The sequence below is a fragment of the Oncorhynchus masou genome, chromosome 11 (assembly GCF_036934945.1).
Source record: "Oncorhynchus masou masou isolate Uvic2021 chromosome 11, UVic_Omas_1.1, whole genome shotgun sequence".
Classification (NCBI taxonomy): Eukaryota; Metazoa; Chordata; class Actinopteri; order Salmoniformes; family Salmonidae; genus Oncorhynchus; species Oncorhynchus masou.
In genome coordinates, this window is record NC_088222.1 from 31,214,885 (window position 1) to 31,229,171 (window position 14,287).

General features: G+C 44.9%; 1 protein-coding gene across 1 annotated transcript; it reads left to right on the forward strand.

The window, feature by feature from the left end:
* The first annotated feature begins 797 nt into the window (after positions 1-797).
* LOC135548520 (insulin receptor substrate 1-B-like) lies at positions 798-13,824 on the forward strand. Its single transcript, XM_064978216.1, has 3 exons — positions 798-1,238; positions 2,606-5,908; positions 13,002-13,824. Exons 1-3 carry the CDS (start codon positions 875-877, stop codon positions 13,007-13,009), a joined length of 3,675 nt encoding a protein of 1,224 aa, XP_064834288.1. The 5' UTR covers positions 798-874; the 3' UTR covers positions 13,010-13,824.
* Positions 13,825-14,287: the final 463 nt, after the last annotated feature.

Here is a 14,287-nt window from a genome sequence, read left to right on the forward strand (position 1 = left end):
TAAAACCCATACAGGGAGTGACCAACAGGTGTCGCAAACGCTCTGATGAAAACATGATTGAATAAATCTGTCAATGGTCAGAAGCGATACCGCATTGAATAATTAAAAAATGTTCGGTATGGAAATTGAATTATATGACTCACAAAAATATAATCCGTAGATGTCTGGTCTTTTTTTCTCCTTTTGACTAGTTAAGGGGTTTATTTCTGTAAGTACATATAACGGCTAAATAGAACATGACTTAGCCTAATTGGCTAACTTGGATATTTATTGATCAGTCCATCGATGGTAAAACATGCGATCACTGGCTTGTGATAGCCTAAATAAAATAGCCAATATTTCTGTTTTTTTAGTAGGCCTACAGTAAACAAGAACCCGAGATCCTGTATTTTATGATAATTAACCTTAACTGAACGCAATGTCCTTTCAGTTTTGCCCCACTATCAATCTCAAGACCCACACTGTCATTTGACTGACGTTTCAATAGAAGTGTGCAGCAGATGAACATGCATAGAGGAGCATCAATGTGACAGTCAGTGCAGAGTAGTAGTAGGCCAGGCTACAGTAAACAGACGGAGTAGGAGTGGGCATAATACTCCATCCAGCAAGCAGCATAGGCTGGCTATAGGGACCAGTGCAGGCGTCACTCACCGCATGTGCCAGTCTGTGTGTGTTCGCAGACGTGGGAAAAGGTTGATTTATAGAAATAACACATGTTCAAATTAGCTCGCTTTTTCTGAACGCACGCGCGTTGGATGCTTCACTATATGGAAACGATGAGAAGGAAAATAGTAATGTGGCTATAAGAAATGAATAACCTGCTCGTTTTAGTGGGGGTGATTTTAAGCAAGCAAAACAAGAGACCTGCCTAGTAATGGAGAACGAGGCTGCGGAGCTGCTACAGCAGCAGCAGCAGAGCTACGAGGACGTTCGGAAAAGCGGGTATCTCCGCAAGCAGAAATCTATGCACCGGCGATTCTTCGTTTTGAGGGAAGCCACGGAACAGGGCCCTGCCCGTCTAGAATATTATGAGAATGAGAAGAAATTCCAAAGCAAGTCACCTGTCCCGAAAAAAGCGCTGAATCTGGAGACTTGCTTCAACATCAACAAGCGGGCGGATTCCAAGAACAAGCACATGATAGTGATGTATACCCGTGGGGAGAGCTTTGCCATTGCAGCAGACAGTGAGGAGGTCCAGAATGAATGGTACCAGGCCATGCTGGACCTTCAGTGGAAATGTAAGCCATAGTACAAGGGTTTACTATACATGCTCCATTTTCCCCTTGCGCGTTTAGTCTGCATGGGCCAATGTTGGTCTAGCCATTCTGGATTGACATCCATTTGACATTTACATCTGTAACGCGACATCATGTTAATGTATCCTTTATAGCCCATCACACGTGTGATGCTCTTTGTAGTGTGTGTGTATATATATAGTACATTGAATACAGAATATTGCTATTATAAATCAAGATATGAGCAGGTGCATAGCAGTTCAAATGGGGTGGTGGACCACTGCTGCACGCGCTCTGTCTCAGCAGTATAATAACCATCATAATAATGTTTTTCATCATTTAAAATTTCCTGCATGTTACCCTACAACATTATTGCAAACGTGCATGAACCAGCATATGGAATTGTTGTATTCTTATTTGCGACCAAATAGGCTGCAGGACGCCATCATTCATAGCGCATAGTCTAGGCTACTGCAGAGGATGCAGCCGAATAGTCCGCTGTATGTTTTTATTTTTCTACACATAACTCTGCACGTCGTGCGCATAACCTACATTTTTGTGCTATGGCGTTGGCTGGCATGGGGGAGAGCCGCAGCATCTCCGTGTTTTCATTTGGAAACGGGTTTCTATTCGTTTCCGTCGTGTTTAAAGTAGGTTGTTATGCTGTGACACTAACTCCCACTGCTATCGTTTCAGTAGTAATATGATATAAAAAATAATATAATAATAATTGTAATAATGTGGCACATCATTTCCTCAACATTACGTTTGTCTTTATTGTAAGGGCGTATATATTGTATTTTCTATTTATATAGGCATATGCAGTTGGGTCGTTCCACTAATTGGGTACCTTTTAAGGAGTGTAACTTGGTCCCAAAGACGTTTGATTTCACCTAATTTTAACATCGTCAAGGAGCACATGTTCAACTTAATAAGAAACGTTTTCTTCCATCTCAAGAGGTTAAAATTTAAAAAATGACTATATTAAGTGCTTATTAAGTGCCAAACAAATCAACAGGGTTGACTGTAACAGGGTGTCAATTAAAAATGCAAAAGGCACTCATTTCGTTGAACAGCCCAATTTAAGATACACTATAGAGAACAAGGCTACACTAACACATATGTTGGTTTCTTGAGGGGAGCATGAATGTTGCAGCGTTCCTAAATGTGCTGTATGTGCTACAACTGACATTCCTTCTGACCTTGATACTATAGGAATATTGTATACAATATTTTGGTCTCCTGTCTGTCAACCGTCGTAATGTTCTGTCTCTCTGTGTGTCTAACTCTGTCTCTACACTGTATATCTCTTTGCTTAGTTTTTTGTCTTGCTGTGTATTGATATGTGTCTTTGTTGTCATTCTCTGCAGGTAAAAGCCCAGAGAATTGTGGCAGTGGTGGGGAGTGTGGACTCCCCTCTCCTCCAGGCCCAGCTTTTAAGGAGGTGTGGCAGGTCAAGGTGTGGCCTAAAGGGCTTGGCCAGGCCAGAAACCTAGTGGGCATCTACCGGCTGTGCCTGACCGACAAGACGGTCAACTTCGTCAAGCTCAACTCTGACATGGCCACCGTGGTCCTACAGCTGATGAATGTGCGTCGCTGCGGCCACTCTGAGAACTTCTTCTTCATCGAAGTGGGCCGCTCGGCCATGACGGGGCCTGGGGAGTTCTGGATGCAGGTGGAGGACTCGGTGGTGGCCCAGAACATGCATGAGACCCTGCTGGAGGCCATGAAGGCTCTGAGCGAGGAGTTCCGCCAGCGCAGTAAGTCCCAGTCTGTGGGAGCTACAGCTGGAGGTGGCACCGCCTCCAACCCCATCAGTGTCCCCACCCGCCGCCACCACCCCAACCTACCCCCCAGTCAGGTGGGCTTCGGCAGACGATCCCGGACCGAGACCCCTGGAGCAGGTGGGGCCAGCTGCACCAGCACTTCACCCACACCATGCAATGGATTTCCCAGGGCGCGTACAGCCAGCATCGGGGGAAGGACGGAGGAGGGTGGAGGTGGACCCAAGGGGGCATGGGCAAGTTCCAGTCCCAGCCTGAATGGATCCTGTTCCACTACACCCACCCTGAGACCCAAGCCCACCAGAGCTCCAACCCCAGCTAAGATCACTCTCAGCCTGGCCCGCTACACCCCCAACCCAGCCCCCTCCCCAGCCCCAAGCCTCTCCTCCAGCTCTGGTCATGGCTCAGAGTGTGGACTAATTGGAGGGGCAATGGGAAATGTAGCCATTTGCTCTTACACCCGTGTCCCTCAAAGAGTCTCTGTGTCGGGCTCCCCTAGTGACTATGGCTCCTCAGACGAGTATGGCTCCAGCCCTGGAGAGCACTCCCTGCTTGTCCCCAGTCTGCCAGGAGGGTCCCATGGGGGGATGGGACACCATGCTCATGGAGAGAGCTCTTCCAGCTACATAGTGATGGGCCAGAGAGAGAGCCTCCCTGGGACCCATCAGCGTCCTCAGGGCCGCAGGATGCTGCGCCGCTCCTCCAGCAGGGAGTGTGAGGCAGAGCGCAGACTCCTCAGCAAGAGGGCCTCCCTGCCTCTGGCTGCCCACGAACGCCTGGCCCCTCATAGGAAGGAGGAAGAGGATGAGGACGAAGAGTACACTGTCATGTCGCAGAGTATTAGCAGGGATGCCTTTGTGTCACAACGTGGATCAGGGGGCTCGGCAGCAGGGGGCTCGGCAGTGGCAGTCGTGGTTGGGGAGACCCGGGCGAGGGCTGATGGGGTCCGAGGAGAGGTGGGAGGAGGAGGAGGGGCACCAGTGGACAGTGGCTACATGGCCATGTTACCCGGAGTGACAGCTTCTCCTGTTTCCCTCACTCTATCTGTGGCCGTGTCTGACGTCGGTGCCAAACCTGGGGCTGATGATGAGTACATGGCCATGACTCCCAACAATAGTGTGTCTCCTCCCCAGCACATCTGCCTGCCTGTCTCAGAGGGCTACATGGTCATGTCCCCCAATAGCAGCTGCTCCCCAGACTTGCATGGAATGGCCATGTGGGGGAGCAGGGGCAGCATGGAGAGCCGAGCTGGCAGTGACTACATGAACATGTCTCCTATCAGCATCCGCTCAGCTTGCAGCACACCCCCCTCCCAACCTGAACAGAACCAGTTACAACCCAAGATGGTCTACTCCTACTTCTCTCTGCCACGATCCTACAAACACACACTCTCTACACGCTTCGAAGATGACTTAGATCAAGGGAAAAGAAAGGAGGGGGGTCATCACGACCATGACGGTCCTGGAAATCGGGGTGGACAAGTGGGCTACAGCAAGAGGGACACAGCCACAGTTGGCCCTGCAGGAGGCTGTCAACTCTCCCTCTCCTCTTCCTCCTTCTCCTCCAGCTCAGCTAGCAGTGAGAGCCTGGATGATAGGCCCAAATCAGTGGCAACAGGGGGAGGGCTACGACTAACAAGAACAGGGACAGGGTTCAGAGATGGCGGTTTCAGGAATGGGGGAGCACGCTCAAAGGACGGATCCTACCAGCAAAAACGTGCATCGCATGGCCCAGGGGGACAGCAGATGAAGCCTCGTCCCCTCAATGTGTCGGTGGACATGTCTAAAGCTAACACTTTGCCAAGGGTTAAGGAGAATCTCCTTCCCACAGTGCCTCAGAGCCCTGGGGATTATGTCAGCATAGTGTTCAGGGGTGGTGACATGCGGTGCAGGAGAAGAGACCAGTGGGGGCCAGAGCATGGACTGTCAGTGACCCATGGAACCCAGAGGCCCCTGCACCGTCCAGCCCTCTGCCACAGTGGCTCCACCAACCTCCCCCGCAGCTTCTCTGTACCTCTGGCCACCTCCGCTGCCTCTGCTGAGTACGTCAACATGGACTTGGGGATGGGGAACTCCCCTTGCCCATCCCCCCGGAGCCCCGTTAAATCACCTTTCAGCCTGCCCCCAGCCATCGCCCCGAAGCCCCGAGTTCTGGCCCGTAGTAGGCCCTCTCCTAGGGCAGCAGAGGGCAATGTAGGTGGGCATAGGGCGGCAGTGCCAACAGACTTACCCACATCATATACAGACTACACAGAGATGGCCTTCAGCATGGGTTCAGGGCCTAACCCTGCAGCGCCTGCCATGCACGCTGCCCAAAGATCATCAATGGAGCAGGAAACAGGCTTGGTCTTTCCCTCAGAAAAGTCCTATTCATCTCCTGCCCAGAAGCAAAGTAGCAGGCTGGCCAGAGACAGGGTTGACAGGGGCGACCAACTGGGACGGAGACGCCACCGCTCTGAGACCTTCATCATGACTCCTCCCTCTCTCCCCTTCCACCTATCCTCCTCAGGCTCCTTGTTCTTGGAGATTGCCCAGGCAGCACCGCCTCATCGGCACGGAGGGCTGGAGGGGGGTTCACCGTGGGAGAATGCACAGGCAGCTATGTCTCAATGTGCCATTCCTGCTGCACCCGCAGCCCAGGCTTCATCCTCTGGGTCTGCTGAACAAGGTCTTAACTATATTGATCTGGACCTGGCCATTAAGGACAGCTCTCAGACTGGACTGGAGGGGGGAGCCACCGTCCCCCACAACGTCTTCACATCTGTCCACAGTGGGTTAGTTGGGGGAGGCATGACTGGTTTGCGGAACAACTCTGGCTATGCCAGTATTGATTTCTGCAAATCAGAGGAGTTGAGAGCACATCATCAGAGCAGCAGAAAAGATGTAAAAGGTAAATGTACTCTATCTGTTTTCACCAAATGCACACAGAAATGGGTATGTTAGCTATCAAAAATATGATCAGTAGTAGAAATCTTTGTTATTCTGTGTGATGGAATACATTTCTGGCACACAATTGCTTCAGTGTTGGCTGGCCTCCTAAAATGACTGCTTGAGTTGAAAAATACATCTTATTTCACCATCAGAGTTTGCGAGGGTATTTACACATAGGGAAGCATGTACAGTTTTCAACCACTCCACAAATTTGTTGTTAACAAACTATAGTTTTGGCAAGTCGGTTAGGACATCTACTTTGTGTGTAACACAAGTAATTTTTCCAACAATTGTTTACAGACAGATTATTTCACTTGTCATTCACTGTATCACTATTCCAGTGGGTCAGAAGATTATGTACACTAAGTTGACTGTGCCTTTAAACAGCTTGGAAAATTCCAGAAAATGATGTCATGGCTTTAGAAGCTTCTGATAGGCTAATTGACATCATTCGAGTCAATTGGAGGTGTACCTGTGGATGTATTTCAAGGCCTACCTTCAAACTCAGTGCCACTTTGCTTGACATCATGGGAAAATCAAAAGAAATCAGCCAAAACCTCAGAAAAAAAATTGTAGACCTCCACAAGTCTGGTTCATCCTTGGGAACAATTTCCAAATTCCTGAAGGTACCACGTTCATCTGTACAAACAATAGTTACCAAGTACAAACACCATGGGACCACACAGCCGTCATACTACTCAGGAAGGAGATGCGTTCTGTCTCCTAGAGATGAACGTACTTTGGCGCGAAAAGTGCAAATCAATCCCAGAACAACAGCAAAGGACCTTGTGAAGATGCTGGAGGAAACAGGTACAAAAGTATCTATATCCACAGTAAAAATAGATCTATATCGACATAATCTGAAAGGCCGCTCAGCAAGAAAGAAGCCACTGCTCCAAAACCGCTTTAAAAAAGCCAAACTACGGTTTGCAACTGCACATGGGGACAAAGATCGTACTTTTTGGAGAAATGTCATCTGGTCTGATGAAACAAAAATAGAACTGTTTGGCCATATTGACCATCGTTATGTTTGGAGAAAAAAGGGGGAGGCTTGCAAGCCGAAGAACATCATCCCAACCGTGAAGCAAGTGGGTGGCTGCATCATGTTTGAGGGTGCTTTGCTGCAGGAGGGACTGGTACACTTCACAAAATAGAGGGCATCATGAGGCAGGAAAATTATGTGGATATATTGAAGCAACATCTCAAGACATCAGTCAGGCAGGAAGTTAAAGCTTGGTCTCAAATGGGTCTTCCAAATGGACAATGACCCCAAGCATACTTCCAAAGTTGTGGCAAAATGGCTTAAGGACAACAAAGTCAAGGTATTGGAGTGGCCATCACAAAGCCCTGACCTCAATCCTACAAAAACTTGTGGGCAGAACTGAAAAATCATGTGTGAGCATGCAGGCCTACAAACCTGACTCAGTTACACCAGCTTTGACAGGAGGAATGGGCCAAAATTGACCCAATTTGTTGTGGGAAGCTTGTGGAAGGCTACCCGAAACGTTTGACCCAAGTTAAACAATTTTAAGGCAATGTTACCCAATACTAATTGAGTGTATGTAAACTTCTGACCCACTGGGAATTTGATGAAAGAAATAACAGCTGAAATAAATAATTCTCTCTACTATTATTCTGACATTTCACAATCTTTAAATAAAGTGGTGATCCTAACTGACCTAAGACAGGGCATTTTTACTGACTATTAAATGTCAGGAATTGTGAAAACTGAGTTTAAACTTGTTTGGCTAAGGTGTATGTAAACTTCCGACTTCAACTGTAACACCAACACTCCTTCTCAAATGACCTCAAACAAACCCTGTCACCTTTTTGTCCATCTCTGAGAGGTTGTCGAGACCAGTGGTTTCCAAACTTTTATAGTCCCGTACCCCTTCAAACACTTATCCTCCGGCTGCATACCCCCTCTAGCACCAGGGTCAGCACATTCGCAAATGTTATTTTTTGACATCATTGTAAGCCTTCCACACACACAATATACAATACATTTATTAAACATAAGATGAGTGTGCGTTTTTGTCACAACCCGGCTCGTGGGAAATGACAAAGAACTCTTATTGGACCAGGGAGCAAATAATAACATAATAATAATCAATCATTTTGCTCTTTTTTAGCCATCTTACATATAAAACCTTATTTGTTAATCGAAAATTGTGAATAACTCACCATAGGTTAATGAGAAGGGTGTGCTTGAAAGGATGCACATAACTCTGCAATGTTGGGTTGTATTGGAGAGAATCTCAGTCTTAAATAATTTTCCACACACAGTCTGTGCCTGTATTTAGTTTTCATGCTAGTGAGGGCCGAGAATCCACTCTCACATAAGTGCATGGTTGTAAAGGGCATCAGTGTCTTAACAGCGCAATTTGCCAAGGCAGGATACTCTGAGCACAGCCCAATCCAGAAATCTGGCAGTGACTTCTGATTAAGTTCAATTTTCACAGAACTGCTTGTTGCAAATTTCGATGAGGCTCTCTTGTTCAGATATCGGTAAGTGGACTAGAGGCAGGGCATGAAAGGAATAACGAATCCAGTTGTTTGTGTCGTCCATTTTGGGAAAGTACCTGCGTAATTGCGTACCCAACTCACTCAGGTGCTTCTCTATATCACGTTTGACATTGTTCGTAAGCTTGAGTTAATATGCACAAAAACAAATCATACAGTGATGGAAAGTGTTTTGGAAGCAAGAGCCTCTTCTGGACGCTGCAGTGTACCCAAGTGGTGTCGGGAGCAACTGCTTGCACACGCGTTACCACTATGTCTCCCTGTCATAGCTTTTGCACCATCAGTACAGCAGCTACGTTTGGCTACATACGGACCGTTAGTGTAACAGTTAATGTGATTGGATGTTAATTATTTGACTAGGCTACCTGTATATGACATTGTGTGGTTATTTCGCTGAACACTAGATGGCTTAATTTTTATTTTTGGCCCGAGTAGCCTCGTTTCACTGCCAAAAATAAAAATTTATATTTATATATATAAATATATATATAAATATATATATATATATATATATATATATATATATATATATATATATATATATATATATATATATATATAAATAAGAATTCCTTCATTGGATTTGGTTAGAATATATAGACATATATAAATATATATACATGTATATAAATATAAATATAAATATATATATTCTAACCAAATCCAATGAAGGAATTCTTATTTCTGTAGAAATGTACACAAAAGAGTTTAAGAGTTCATGTTTTGTTGTAACCCTTACCCTCTTAGCAGCCGGAGGATTGCCTTTCTAAAAGCTTGTGTTACTGTTGTAAGGACACCATCTTCTACAGTGTATACCGCTGGTGTAATTAATGAACACTTCTCAGGTCAAGGAGAGCCTTTGGGTGATGCACCGTAAGCCGTGAATAAAGAACTGAAGTGGAATACAGGTTAGGTTACATGACATCATCCTTTAGCATTCTTCAATCGGATGACTGAAGTTGAACCATAAACTATGACATGTCTGGTGGTCAGCAGGCTGTACATCTAACCATACCCTGACCAGTGTCAGTGGTCTTCGTCACCTGTGGTAGAGATTGTTTGCTGTCAGTGTATGTCAAAGGATTACTCATGAGCCCTGTGTCAGCAGCATGTACACAGTGTGTTACAGAGCCTCGAGAAAGGAGCCAGGTATTTTGGGTTCTTTGATTTTGCTTACGTCAAAGGAAGTCCTATTCCTTTTGTTTCCTTAGTGATGCCAATGAAAGTGTTGTTGTTTTCACTCTGCTCCCCCTCTCTTCTCCTCTCCTCCCCATTGCCCAGTTCTACTGAGCACATTCTCTCTTTTTAATTTCCTCCTTGTTGTGAAACCATTTCCTTAACCCCAAGGTGCTTATCCTTCAGTGTGTGATTGAACAGCCCAGTCAGCTCTTGTGTGGTAACAACAATCACCAAGCATAAAGTGGTTACTCCTCTTAGTACAATGTTCAGTTCCTCACCCAGCCAGATACACTTGATTTATGGATCTTTGTTTTTGCCCTAAAGCGTTCAGCCATGTCTGATGTGTACATTGGCTTCCCGTCTGTGAGAAGTGTTGAGCTGCCTTCCAGGCTGAGATTTGTATAGCTGCCTGCCAGGCTCAGGGTTGTCTATAGAGAGTCTTTCGTAATCACAAGTGGGCGTTCAGAGAGTGAAGCCAATTGATTTGTCTACTGGTAATGAGCCATTTCAGATGGGTGGAGGTGGAGGGGTCAGGATTGTGGCCAGGTGTTTGTGTTGATGTGTGGGTGGCTTGTTGGCTTTAGACTTTCACGTGGCAAACGCTGTAGGATGTTTTTGTGTGTGTGTGTGTGTGTGTGTGTGTGTGTGTGTGTGTGTGTGTGTGTGTGTGTGTTATATAGAAATGGAAGCCAGAGTGTATTTATATGATCCAATGACTGGAGAATTTATGTTTATCAAAGGGAACAAAACTGCATTGCAATGGAGGAAGATGCAAGAGGTGAGAGAGGTTTATGGATTAACATTGTAATCTGTCCACTCTGGTTGAAGGTATACAGTTTATTAGGTACACCCATCTAGAACCTGGTCAGACCCCCCTTGCCTCCAGAACATCCTGAATTCTTTAGGGAATTCTACAAGGTGTCGGAAATATTCCACAGTGATGTTGGTCCCTTCTAACAGAGTCATGTTTTGGAGGACTCATGACTCCTGATCTTCGCCTCGCCCGATTCCGTAGGGGAGTTGCAGCGATGGGACAAGACTGTAAAAATACCAATTGGATATCACAAAAGTGGTACAAAGTACACAAAAAAATGTATTTAAAAAAATGGAATAGATGGTGGTACATTTATGCTGTGAACAGCCCGTTCCATCGCATCCCAAAGGTGCTCTATTGCGTTGAGGTCTGGGGACTGTGCAGGCTGCTCAAGTACACTAAACTCGCTGTCATGTTCCAGGCAATGTTTTTCCACTCCTCAATTGTCCAGTGTCCACCTAGTCAGTTGTACAACTGAAGGATCAACGAGTTGTGCATTCCAAAATGCCGTTCTGCACACCACTGTTGTACTGTGCTGTTAGTTGTCTGTTTGTGACCCGCCTGTTATGCACGATTCTTGCCATTCTCCTTCGACCTCTCCCGAACGAGCTGTTTTCGCCCACAGCACTGCCGCAGACTGGATGTTTTTTGTTTGTTGCACCATTCTCTGTAAACCTTAGACACTGTCTTGCGTGAAAAGCGCAGCAGGGTGGCCGTTTCTGAGAAACTGGACCGACGATCATACCACACTCAAAGTCACTTAGGTCACTCCTTTTGCCCATCCCGTTCAATCAAACAGTAACTGAATGACTTGATGCCTGTCTGCCTGCTTTATATAGCAAGCCATAACCACATGACTCACTGTCTATAGGAGACATCAATTTTCGTGAACCAGGTGGTGTACCAATAAACTGGCCTGTGAGTGTAAATAGTGAGGGATGAATGCTTTTTAGTTAGTTGTGGATGTTGAAATATTGAGTTTTTATGGGAACAGAATGCAGATTCTTTGTTAACAGATGAAATATGAGCGAGAGAATAGAGCTGAGAACCCTTGAGAAGGGAGGTACGGAGGACGAAGAAGGCCGTGTTCCAGCTCTTTACAACAGTGCTTGTGTTGAGAGTTCCAGCACTGACTAAGGTCACTATACAAGCAGTAATGTAACAGTAGCAGTGGAGGAGGCAGATGGGGCTGTTGAGCAGAACAGAACAGAACCAGTCCAACCCGAGGTTGAGTCATCAGGTCTTTTGTATGGGCTTCCTGTGATGTAGAAGAGTAGTGCGGGACCGTAGGCTACTCATGGTGGTGGAGGCCCAATGCCATCCTTATAAACCTCTTTGAAAACTGTTTCTTTAGACTTTACAAAAAAAATGTATTTTTAAAAATTCATGATAATTTGATTTGGCCACATTATAAGGAGTCCTCTGTTTTTTGTTGGCTCATATTTAGTGTAGCAGGAGTGGAATGTGTTGTGTTGTTGTTGCCACGACTGAAGCAATGACCAAGAATGCAAAGCGTCCCTTGTTTTGTGATTGGGCTGAGTGTTTACTCCCCTTTGCCGTCTTTTGGATCCACTCGTTGTCCCCAAGCTGGTTGTCCCCAAGCAGAACCCTGATATCTGTCTGTTCTACTCTCTAGTGCTGCTCACAACCCTCTGTGGTGTATTGGAAACCTTATTATTCAGAATAACCAATCAAAATAATTCCAAAAAGGGTTATGGTTTTAATTAACTAATAGTAATTGGGTTACTGCCCTCCAAATATTGTGATTGGCTAATGAAAGGCAAGGGAGGGGGTCACCTGGGAAGGCAGTAGGGTTATTAGTAGGGCTGAAGCAGCAAAGAGTGATGGCCAGCTGTGTTAACTGTGTGAATGTGAAATAAATGTATTCCGTTGTTTTACAATTAGTGAAGTCTTGGAGTCATCAGTAAAGAACCCAGCATCTAAGATGCAACACCATCCACACAAACACTTCCATGTGAGGTCATCAATCACAATGGTCCTATGAATATTCTCTTTTCTCGCTGAATTTTCTGTTGTACATCATGCAGTTTGTGTGTCAATTAAAATTGCATTGTTGAAGTGATACACTCTGAGATGTAATGTTATTTTAGCTTTCAAAAGCCATGCTTTTGTAATGCTGAAAACAAGACAAAAATATAATTATTTGATGCAGCTTTCAAACATGTCACATAATGAAATGGGTGGGGGGGAAGGGAGAGGGAGAGGGGGGATTCAGTCGAGCTCACTCTCAAACAGACTGAAAAGGAGACAGACAAAGGAGTTTCCCAGTGGCATTGTTAATGACCTGTGTACAGACAGCGAGGAAAACAAAAAACAAAATCTATTGATTGACATTACAGTTACATGCGAGTGTGAGACAGATAGAGACAAAGAAAGAGATCTCCTTTTTTCGGGCGTCTCAACCATTTTTCCATTAGGCTTCTGAGGTGATTGTATATCCTAGATCCTAGACCTCTCCTTGATGGTACTGTTATGATGTTTGTTAACACCTATATTTATTCTTCCTTTCTTTCAGAATGTTAATGATACATCTTCATGTGGACATTACTCCCGGGATTGAGCAGCACTGTTCAACACTCCTCCTTCTAACCATGGTGGGGTTGGTGGACAACAGGATGTTTCTCACTGGAAGAGGAGTAACAGAGGTGAAGATATACCCATCAAATCATCATTAACTATTTGTCATCCTCTCCAGTTGTTGCTATCCAATACTAATGTGTGCCAAAAAAACTGCTGGTTATAACCAACACGACGTGGTTATTTGAGGTAGAAAAATCTAGCCAATCAAGAGTGATTACAGCAACTCCAACCAACAACAAGGATCTAATGATATTTTGTTTATTTTCCTAAACATAAACTTCATGGAAATTGTTATAAAAATGTGAAATAGTATAAAGGTGCATACAGAAAACAATATAGTATACATATGTTGATGAAAGCTACAAAAATATAGAAATATATATATTATACTTTTTAAAAAGTGCCTAATTTTTTGAGTGTAGACATTTTTACACAGGGAATGTTGAACAGGTCTGTTAGAAGGGGAAATATGTTGGTCTTGAATATAATTTTGTTAAGAATATTGTGAATACTGTATGTTGAAAATGTAATATAAAGTTATATAGTAAGAATAATCAAACTGCCTTACCGTGTTTGTGAAAGTACTTAAATAGCCTCTTTTTACTTTATGCTGTGCCTCATGCTTCAGTCACAATGAAGGCTCTCGTTCCCTCACTTTCCTGCCTGAACCCTACCAGCTGGATCTCAGCCAACAACCAATGCTGCATAAAGACACACACACACACACACACACACACACACACACACACACACACACACACACACACACACACACACACACACACACACACACACACACACACACACACACACACACACACACACACACACACACACACACACACACACACACACACACACACACTTTAATAGTCCTACATGTGGTCCAGCTGAGTAGATGAGGTTGATAGTAGTCACATTTACTGCTGAGATACTTGTTTGCCAGAACATTATTACACAAACAGGCTGAGAAGGGGATTGGATGTCTTATCAATGTGATTAAACATTCCTGTATGGCATGTGTGTGTGCAAGAGCATGATTAGAGTGGAGATGGATATCAATTAATTATGATATTTCCAGACCACATTATGGCTTCCCACAGCCTGTCAATTACCAACAGGGTAACTTTCATTTATTTCATAATAATATTCATCCCTTAATCACTTACTTGTTAAAGGGGCAATCTGCTGTTGCTACATCCATTTTTGGACTTATAAATT

Coding starts and splice junctions, on each gene's coding strand:
- LOC135548520 (XM_064978216.1), top strand. CDS start 875: ATGGAGAACGAGGCTGCGGAGCTGCTACAGCAGCAGCAGCAGAGCTAC. Junction 1,239..2,605: donor GCTGGACCTTCAGTGGAAAT/GTAAGCCATAGT, acceptor CATTCTCTGCAG/GTAAAAGCCCAGAGAATTGT.